The sequence below is a fragment of the Salmo salar genome, chromosome ssa03, assembly GCF_905237065.1.
Source record: "Salmo salar chromosome ssa03, Ssal_v3.1, whole genome shotgun sequence".
NCBI lineage: Eukaryota > Metazoa > Chordata > Actinopteri > Salmoniformes > Salmonidae > Salmo > Salmo salar.
The window spans coordinates 14,382,798-14,393,669 of record NC_059444.1 but is presented as its reverse complement, the minus strand read 5'-3'; the positions used below and the strand labels follow the sequence as shown (position 1 = coordinate 14,393,669).

Here is a 10,872-nt window from a genome sequence, read left to right as displayed (position 1 = left end):
ATGGCGAGCCGCCGAAAACCCCCAAAAAAGTGAAAATGTGTACTGTCTTAATAAATAAAAAAAATCCACCACCATTTTCTGTTTTTGGACAATTTGGGATGTTGCACACCCTTGGCTGAACGCGGTGCAAATCTAGTGCCCACTATCTAAAAGGCACTACATGGTCAATCCGCCGTCTGCAATGGCTGTACAGCATTTACGGTGACACGGCCTCTGCATAAATCATGACATTCATACTTCTTGCGCTTCGGGGAGCAGTGCAGAGCTGTTGTCAAGGAAGTGAGTTTGTTAATATACAGGACCTCCCGCCGTCGCCTTCTCTCAGCCAATCATGTCAATGCGGAGCTATATAGAGCTACAGTTTATGGATCCCTCCGCATTGCTACAGAATTGCAGAGGCGCACAGCGATGCGGAATGGAGCTCAATTTGACCTCTGCATGCCGCCAGAGGCTCCGCATTTGCATCACACAATTTGGAGATCAAGCATAAATTGGCTTTAAACTTAACATTAAAGGATCTGCATTATTTGGCTGCATTGCCATTCCAACATCTGCATCGGCCATGCGGCATTTAAGTTGATAAGGCTTCTGCAGAAGTAAGGGCAGAGCAGTTCTGAGTAGTTGTCGAGGAAACAGTAGCGGTGTGTGGGTAAAATCATTGGGGAAGCCATATTGCAACCTATGTGTCTAGACATCAGGACTGCGATTACTCAACATGGACTAGCAGAATCCTCTTTTTCCTTTCAAGACTCTGACGAGCCCGACGCGAAAGATATGCTGCTTCCTCGGGAACAGGCCCCGATCCCCATGATCTGCGTAAAGAGTGGCCGAAGGTCCGGCTACCTTCTGAGAATTCTCAGGCGATCGAATAAACCCCCACTTCCCTCCATTCTGCTTGCAAACGTGCAATCTTTGTACAATAAAATTGACGAGTAACGCAAAAGATTAAACTACCAACGGGACATTAAAAACTAACATCTTATGCTTCACGGAGTCGTGGCTGAACGACGACAACATCTACATACAGCTGGCTGGTTATACGATGTATCGGCAGGATAGAACAGGGGCGTCTGGTAATATGAGGGGCGGTGGTCTATGTATTTTTGTAAACAACAGCTGGTGCACGATATCTAAGGAAGTCTCGAGCTATTGCTCACCTGTGGTAGAGTTTCTCATGATAAGCTGTAGACCACACTACCTGCCAAGAGAGTCTTTGTAGCTGTTTACATACCACCACAGTCAGAGGCTGGCACTAAGATGGCATTGAATCAGCTGTATTCCGCCATAAGCAAACAAGAAAACACTCACCCAGAGGCGGCGCTCCTAGTCGGGGACTTTAATGCAGGGAAACTTAAATCTGTTTTTACCAAATTTCTATCTGCATGTTAAATGTGCAACCAGAGGGAAAAGAACTCTGGACCACCTATATTCCACACACAGAGACTTACAAAGCACTCCCTCACCCTCCATTTGGCAAATCTGACCATAATTCTATCTTAATTCCTGCTCACAAGCAAAAATTAAAGCAGGAAGCACCAGTGACTAGATCAATAAAAAAGTGGTCAGATTAAGCAGATATAGTAAACTTCATCAAATCACCTCTGCTTAGTCTAACACAGTGACAACTAAAAGACACCAAAAGCAATTTAGCACAATCAATGTAAGCTAAATATGATGTGGCTGGCCATGGTTCTGAATTCTGCATGTGTGTGTGTGTGCGTTCGTGCAAGTAGAAAAACTTGTTGAGTCACCCTACTTGTAGAGAAATGCCAATGCCATCCTCCTCTCTTTCAGGTTCTGTCATACATAGTACATGCTTTTATTTTTTATTGTCCTAGGCTACCTGGCTATAAAATGCTTGCTCACTAGCCTAACTTCAATTCATGGGAAACATTTGCTAGTTAACATTAGCCTTCTACATCTAGCTACATATTGAACTTCCATTCTCTCAGGCCAGGGGCACAACAATGTATGAATTAATGGTTGGATCAGAATCGCCGTTATAATCATTGGCCAAATCCCTATTTCCATCCATGGCTAATTTAGGAAAGGGCCAATTTTAGCTAACTAGCCACCGGAGGAAAACAACACAACAAGATGCAACAATTAAAGTTTTGTCAATGACGTATACTCTCAATGGGATTTGATAGGAGTGACGCCAAAATCCAAGCTGGCTTCCCTTTACACTTTTTTTTTTGGTGCGCCCGGACAATTCACAGTTGAGCTCGCTCTGATTAGCGCAATGCTTATTGGCACATTTTTTATGCTTTTTTGACCAAGGGAGGCCAAATGCTCACTGGCTTCCCTTGCCTTCAATTCTACGGGCGGCAACTATGTCATACTCGTTTGGACCAGACAGCATCAGATGGATGACCTACACGTAGAGCGTGGCTCTGTTTTGCTCGCTTGGATTCTTTCTCCTGAGCGATACATTCAGCCTCTTGCGAATTGAAGGAAAATGATGAAACACAGAGACAAAAAAAAAAAGCTACAAAATATTATGGAAATTTTTCTTGCTCATTTTTTGGGGGAAGCCTGTCTTCCCTTGGCATCCGTGAATACACTCTTAAAGGGAGTGCTCCTAACCGCAGCTTGTTACCTGTAAAAAAGACACCTGTCCACAGAAGCAATCAATCAATCAGATTCGAAACTCCACCATGGTCAAGACCAAAGAGCTCTCCAAGGATGTCAGGGACAAGATTGTAGACCTTCACAAGGCTGGAATGGGCTACAAGACCATCGCCAAGCAGCTTGGTGAGAAGGTGACAACATTTGGTGCGATTATTCTCAAATGGAAGAAACACAAAAAAACTGTCAATATCCCTCGGCCTGGGGCTCCATGCAAGATCTCACTTCGTGGAGTTGCAAGGATCATGAGAACGGTGAGGAATCAGCCCAGAACTCCACGGGAGGATCTTGTCAATGATCTCAAGGCAGCTGGGACCATAGTCACCAAGAAAACAATTGGTAACACACTACGCCGTGAAGGACTGAAATCCTGCAGTGCCCGCAAGGTCCCCCTGCTCAAGAAAGCACATATACATGCCCATCTGAAGTTTGCCAATGAACATCTGAATGACTCAGAGGACAACTGGTGAAAGTGTTGTGATCAGATGAGACCAAAATGGAGCTCTTTGACATCAACTCAACTCGCCGTGTTTGGAGGAGGAGGAATGCTGCCTATGACCCCAAGAACACCATCTCCACCGTCAAACATGGAGGTGGAAACATTATGCTTTGGCGGTGTTTTTCTGCTAAGGGGACAGGACAACTTCACCGCATCAAAGGGACGATGGACGGGGCCATGTACCGTCAAATCATGGGTGAGAACCTCCTTCCCTCAGCCAGGGCATTGAAAATGGGTCGTGGATGGGTATTCCAGCATGACAATGACCCAAAACACACGTCCAAGGCAACAAAGGAGTGGCTCAAGAAGAAGCACATTAAGTGCCTGGAGTAGCCTAGCCAGTCTCCAGACCTTAATCCCATAGAAAATCTGTGGATGGAGCTGAAGGTTCTAGTTGCCAAACGTCAGCCTCGAAACCTTAATAACTTGGAGAATATCTGCAAAGAGGAGTGGGACAAAATCCCTCCTGAGATGTGTGCAAACCTGGTGGCCAATTACAAGAAATGTCTGACCTCTGTGATTGCCAACAAGGGTTTTGCCACCAAGTACTAAGTCATGTTTTGCAGAGGGGTCAAATACTTATTTCCCTCATTAAAATGCAAATCATTTTATAACATTTTTGACGCGTTTTTCTGGATTTTTTGTTGTTGTTATTCTGTCTCTCACTGTTCAAATAAACCTACCATTAAAATTATAGACTGATCATTTCTTTGTAACTGGGCAAACGTACAAAATCAGCAGGGGATCAAATACTTCCCCCCCACTGTATCTCCCTCATTAGCTTTAAGCACCAGCTGTCAGAGCAGCTCACAGATCACTGCACCTGTACATAGCCCATCTGTAAACAGCCCATCCAACTACCACATCCCCATACTGTATTTATTTATTTATCTTGCTCCTTTGCACCCCAGTGTCTCTACTTGCACATTCATCTTCTGCACATCTACCATTCCAGTGTCTAATTGCTATATTGTAATTACTTCGCCACTATGATCTATTAATTGCCTTACCTCCCTTATCTTACCTCATTTGCACTCACTGTATGTAGATTTTTCTTTTTTCTACTGTGTTATTGACTGTATGTTTGTTTATTTCACGTGTAACTCTGTGTTGTTGTATGTGTCGAACTGCTGTGCTTTATCTTGGCCAGGTCGCAGTTGTAAATGAGAACTTGTTCTCAACTAGCCTACCTGGTTAAATAAAGGTGAAATAAAAAATGTCAAAAATAAAAATGTGACTCCCTAGTTATGGTTGATTTGCCGCACATTTACATTTACGTCATTTAGCAGACGCTCTTATCCAGAGCGACTTACAAATTGGTGGGTGCATTCACCTTATGATATCCAGTGGAACAACCACTTTACAATAGTACATCTATAACCTGGGCAGAAGGTGCACTCAGGGCTTGTGTTGCATCGTGGATCATTCAGAAATATTTTTCCCCAAATTCCAATAGTTCCAAATTGGTTCCTAGTCTCTCCCCCCAGCACTCATGCAGATCTAAAATAGATACATACTGCATAGGCTGCATTTACACATACAGCCCAATTCTGATCTTTTTCTCCACTAATTGTTCTTTTGACCAATTACATCGGATCTTTTCACATTATATCTTTTTCAGAACTAATCTGATTGGAACAAAAAGGTGAAAAAAAGATCAGAATGGGCTGCCTTTCTGAACACAGCCCATAGAACCTTAGCATTGATTGGTAAATCATGTACCTTACCTAATTGGCTGGGTGGAAATCCCCCCTCCCCCAAAAAAATAAATTACGGAGCATAAAACAAACACTTCAATAACTCCATGTACTCAACGCCTCCAAATCTTTTGTAATCTTTCAACATGCCGTCATCGCAGACCTGCATTCCCAGGGATGTAGAGACTTTGTCAGACAGCCAGTTGGAGAAGGAGCTTTGGAGAGACTGCAGGCGGCTTGATTTCCTTCCCACGACAACCCTTCATCACTCAAGTCTGTTGGTGCCAGTCAAGATATGGCTCCTCCTCACCCCAGCACCAATATCAAGTGCCCCCCCCCCCAGTGAAGACATCTCCAGATTCCATCCTTCCAGGTGAGATTTGCAACACTTCTGTTACAGACACAAGAAGAAAATGATGAAATCTGGGCTTCAGTCTGTTTCATCAGCACAATTTACTGTAGCTACGTATCTCCTGTATTGTGATATTATTTGATGCCAATCTGTATGGTTCTAAGTGCCCTCCAAGCTCATCACTAAGCTCAGGGCTCTGGGTCTGAACCCCTCCCTGTGCAACTGGGTCCTGGCAGGCAGACCCTAGGTCGTGAAGGTAGGCAACAACACCCCCGCCACGCTGATCCTCAACATGGGGGCCCCACAAGGGTGCGTGAACAGCACCCTCCTGTACTCCCTGTTCACCCACGATTGCATTGCCCCAACTCAATCATCAAGTTTGCTGACTACACAAAAGTGGTAGGCCTGATTACCAACAATGACGAGACAGTCTACAGGGAGGAGGTGAGGGCCCTGGTGACAGTGGCGCCGTATGGGGGGGGGGGGAGTTAGGACTATTCTAAGGGCCTGTGACTGACATGGGCCCCAAAATATTATTAGAACATTATGCAAAAAAATATCTAAATTAAATAATTAACCTATCATCATTAATATAATATTTTATTTACATAGTGCTAATAAAACTAACGGTTTATTTTTCTTTTCTTGCTTTTGGCAAAAAGTAAACATCCAGAGAGCCTCTGATTCCTTGATGAGACCTCAAGACAGGACAGCGCAGCGACGGGGTTTTGGAACACAGTGTTTTTACTGCTATGGACAACATCATAAGTGACTTGGACACGAGGTTCCACACCACTGCAAAAATTGTAGAATGATTTTCTGCTGTTCTGAAAGTTGGGCAGATTAGTGAGGATGAAGTCCCTTCTGTGTGCCAACCACTGATCATGAAGTATTCCAGAGATCAGAGATCTTACACCTGAGTTTCAACATGAAGTAAGACACCTGAACACTGTATTTGCTGCCACTTTCCCCCCCAACTTGTCCCCTCTTGGTCTCCTGAATGCAATTTGTAAGATGCAGCTGCAAAGCATTTTTGAAGAAGTGTGCATTGCTTTATGTATATTTTGCACACTGCCTGTGACTGTTGCTGGTGGCGAGAGAGCTTTCAGTAAGATAAAACTGAAAAACTATTTGAGGTCCACTATGTCCCAGGACAGGCTTTGCAGTCTTGCCATGCTGTCCAATGAAAGTCAGTTAGCTAGAAAGCTGGACTTCGAATACTTGATCAGTGATATTTCTAGCAAGAAGGCTCGGCGCTGGGCTCTTGGTGAGTAATGCTGAGCAAGGGCCAGTGATAACTGTTAAATGGCATGGCTATGGATATTGGATCACTACACACATGATGCCCACAGGCTGAGAACAAGACTGAGAACAGACTGAGAACAAGATATATCTCAAAGTAATGGCTAGATTGCCATAAAATTTGTTGTGCACAATCAAGACCCCAAGTGGAAGAAACCTATTGATTTGGTGACCTCTTGCCCTTTCCTCTAGCGCCACCATCAGGCCTTTTCATTTCCATTTTTACAGCTGCTTATTTTCTAGTTTGTATGTATACTTAGTTCAAAAATCTGCTGCTGATTTTATTATTTGGTTGTTATATCATTCTATAGATGATCATGTACATTTATTTTAATTGAAGAGGTTAATGTATATTTCAGTTATATTTATTTTAAGTTATTCATTAATGTTAAGAGAATTTTCCATTCAAGAATTTTAGCATTAAAATTACATTTTACTGTAAAATATGACCTTTAGTACATTTCTTATAGAGGGTATCAGTCTTGCATCAAATAGTGAATTCCACTGTATGCAGAATGTTGCATGCATGTCTGCACAGTGTTAAATTTTCACAGCTCATTGTCAGTAAATATCGTACAGTATATATTGAACTACAAGAGAGTCGCAAGCCTGCAAAGGTAGAGATATTTAAAGCTTTGAATGGGTCGATTGGGTTCTGGAGGTGTGTAGTTACAGCAATTGCGCCGGGTTGGTGTGGCCTGTGGTGGTGGGGCCCAATGTGATATCTTTTCATGGGGCCCAACATCCCTGGCGGCGCCCCTGCCTGGTGGAGTGATGCCAGGAAAACAGCCTCTCCCTCAACGTCAACAACACGAAGGAGCTGATTGTGGACAACAGGAGAAGGCAGACAGAGCACGCCCTCATTTACATCAACGGGGGGTCAAAAGCTTCAAGTTCCTCGCCGTGCACATCACTGACGAACTGAAATGGTCCCTTCAAACACAGTGTGGAGAAGCCGCAACAGTGCCTCTTCAACCTCAGGCTGCAACCACAGGGCTCTCCAGAGGGTGGTGCGTTCAGCACAAGGCCTCATTAGGGGCACACTGCCTGCCCTCCAGGACATCTGCAGCACCCAGTGTCACAGGAAAGACAAGAAGATCAAGGACCTAAAGCCAACATAGCCATGGCCATAAGACTCCTCACCCCTCTACCGTCTAGAACTGGGATGGGCAACTGCCGACAATTTTATTTTGTGTGGAACTCAGTTGGCTTCTCAACTTACTGTTAGAATAATATATATTAAAAATTGTGCTAATTGACTGCTGAAGCACAACCAAATGTATAAATTGCACCTTTTGTAGATTTGTAAGTTAGTCTAGCGGTCAGCTATCTAAACTTGTAGTAAACATGGTCAAATTGCCGCAGTGGCTTGTGGGTATGCAGAACCACAAGGCACTGTGGTCCATCATGATGACTTCCATTTTTTTTGTGGGCCCCACCCCCATCAAAGTTGCCCATTATTGATCTAGGAGGAGACAGTAGAAGTGCATCAAAGCTCGGACAGACTAAGAAACGGGAAACAGCTTCTATCTCCAAGCCATCAGACTGTTACCACTAGCCGGCCTCCGCCCAGTACCCTGCTCTGAACCTAAGTCACTAGCCGGTTACCACCCGGTACTCTACCCTGCACTTTAGACTGCTTTGCACTATATGCATAGTCATTGAACACTGGTCACTTTAATGTTTACATAATGTTTTACCCACTTTTTTTCAAGGCACACTTAACCATCCATCATGGCTACCACAGCATTCTGCAGCGATACGCCATCCCATCAGATTTGCGCTTAGTGGGACTATCATTTGTTTTTTTCAACAGGACAATGACCCAACACACCTCCAAGCTGTGTAAGCTGCTTTTTGACCAAGAAGGAGAGTGATGGAGTGCTGCATCAGATGACCTGGCCTCCATAATCCCCCGTATTCAACCCAATTGAGATGGTTTGGGATGAGTTGGACCGCAGAGTGAATGAAAAGCAGCCAACAAGTGCTCAGCATATGTGGTAACTCCTTCAAGACTGTAGGAAAAGCATTCCAGGTGAAGCTGGTGGAGAACAACATCTTCAAGAGGGCCAGGACGAAGGGGAGGCTGCCTCTGCTGCAGACAGAACTCCTCCTGTAAGTGTTAGGAGTTATCTGTTGTTATGATGTTATCTTTAAAAGAAATTAAATTTGCAATATCTTCTGGGATTTTTCCTAATTTCTAAATATGTTTATGATTGTATTTATGTACAGTGCCTTCAGAAAGTATTCACACCCCTTGACTTTTCCACATTTTGTTGTGTTACAGTCTGAATTTTGATTTAAATCGTCTTGAAAATCTATGCCAAGACGTGAAAATGGCTGTCTAGCAATGATCAACAATCAAATTAACAGAGCTTGAAGAACTTAAAAAAGGGTAATGGGCAAATATTGTACAACCCAGTCATGCAATTCTCTTAGAGGCTTACCCAGAAAGACTCACAGCTGTAATCGCTGCCAAAGGTGATTCTAACATGTATTGTCTGGGGATTGAATACTTATCTAATCAAGATATATTTGTGTTTTATTTTTCATAAATCTTTAAAAAAAAATAGAATTTTTCTTTCACTTTGACATTAGTATTTTTATATTATGTAAAAATGTTTTTTGACAAATCAATTTTCATCCCAATTTGTAACAACAATATGTGAATACTTTCTGAAGAGTCTATCTTTTAATGTTATCTACAGTATGTATGGTCTAACTGTAAGTCACTCTGGGTAAGAGTGTGCTAAAATGTATGGTCGTTTTGTATCTCAGCAATCCTATTTTGATCCTATGATATCTGATAATACTTGATCACATATCTCTCTCCCTGATCCTCTTCCACCTGGTATCAAGGCAGTTCGTCCAGGGGTAGAGGTCGTCTACTCCACCTGCTCCCTGTCCCAGCTGCAGAACCAGTGCATGGTGGAGCAGGCCATGCACCTGGCCCGGGAGGAACATGGCATCAGCCTGCAGGTAGCCGACCTTCGACTCCTCACACGCCTATTTAAGGACACCTTCCAATTGGCCCCAGACCTCCACCTGGGACAGCTGGTCCTGCCCCACCTCACCACTAACTTTGGGCCCATCTACATGTGCAAGCTGCAGAGGTTGAACTAGAACTGATGGACATGGATTCACTTCAGTACAACCTTATTGATCCATTCGGGAGCGACATGATTTAACCAGACATGTCTCATTGACTTTTCGTATTCATGTGTTCATGTGAATCACCACAACGTAAAAACATTGATTAAAAGATTATATACTGCTCAAAAAAATAAAGGGAACACTTAAACAACACATCCTAGATCTGAATGAAAGAAATAATCTTATTAAATACTTTTTTCTTTACATAGTTGAATGTGCTGACAACAAAATAACACAAAAATAATCAATGGAAATCCAATTTATCAACCCATGGAGGTCTGGATTTGGAGTCACACTCAAAATTAAAGTGGAAAACCACACTACAGGCTGATCCAACTTTGATGTAATGTCCTTAAAACAAGTCAAAATGAGGCTCAGTAGTGTGTGTTGCCTCCACGTGCCTGTATGACCTCCCTACAACGCCTGGGCATGCTCCTGATGAGGTGGCGGATGGTCTCCTGAGGGATCTCCTCCCAGACCTGGACTAAAGCATCTGCCAACTCCTGGACAATCTGTGGTGCAACGTGGCGTTGGTGGATGGAGCGAGACATGATGTCCCAGATGTGCTCAATTGGATTCAGGTCTGGGGAACGGGCGGGCCAGTCCATAGCATCAATGCCTTCCTCTTGCAGGAACTGCTGACACACTCCAGCCACATGAGGTCTAGCATTGTCTTGCATTAGGAGGAACCCAGGGCCAACCGCACCAGCATATGGTCTCACAAGGGGTCTGAGGATCTCATCTCGGTACCTAATGGCAGTCAGGCTACCTCTGGCGAGCACATGGAGGGCTGTGCGGCCCCCCAAAGAAATGCCACCCCACACCATGACCGACCCACCGCCAAACCGGTCATGCTGGAGGATGTTGCAGGCAGCAGAACGTTCTCCACAGCGTCTCCAGACTCTGTCACGTCTGTCACGTGCTCAGTGTGAACCTGCATTCATCTGTGAAGAGCACAGGGCACCAGTGGCGAATTTGCCAATCTTGGTGTTCTCTGGCAAATGCCAAACGTCCTGCACGGTGTTGGGCTGTAAGCACAACCCCCACCTGTGGACGTCGGGCCCTCATACCACCCTCATGGAGTCTGTTTCTGACCGTTTGAGCAGAAACATACACATTTGTGGCCTGCTGGAGGTCATTTTGCAGGGCTCTGGCAGTGCTTCTCCTGCTCCTCCTTGCACAAAGGCTGAGGTAGCGGTCCTGCTGCTGGGTTGTTGCCCTCCTACGGCCTCCTCCACGTC

At 44.3% G+C, this 10,872-nt stretch overlaps 1 protein-coding gene across 1 annotated transcript; it reads left to right on the top strand.

Moving 5' to 3' along the window:
• Positions 1 to 6,319: 6,319 nt before the first annotated feature.
• LOC106598761 (5-methylcytosine rRNA methyltransferase NSUN4-like) lies at positions 6,320 to 9,601 on the top strand. Its single transcript, XM_014189774.2, has 3 exons — positions 6,320 to 6,443; positions 8,506 to 8,595; positions 9,327 to 9,601. Exons 1-3 carry the CDS (start codon positions 6,320 to 6,322, stop codon positions 9,599 to 9,601), a joined length of 489 nt encoding a protein of 162 aa, XP_014045249.1.
• Positions 9,602 to 10,872: the final 1,271 nt, after the last annotated feature.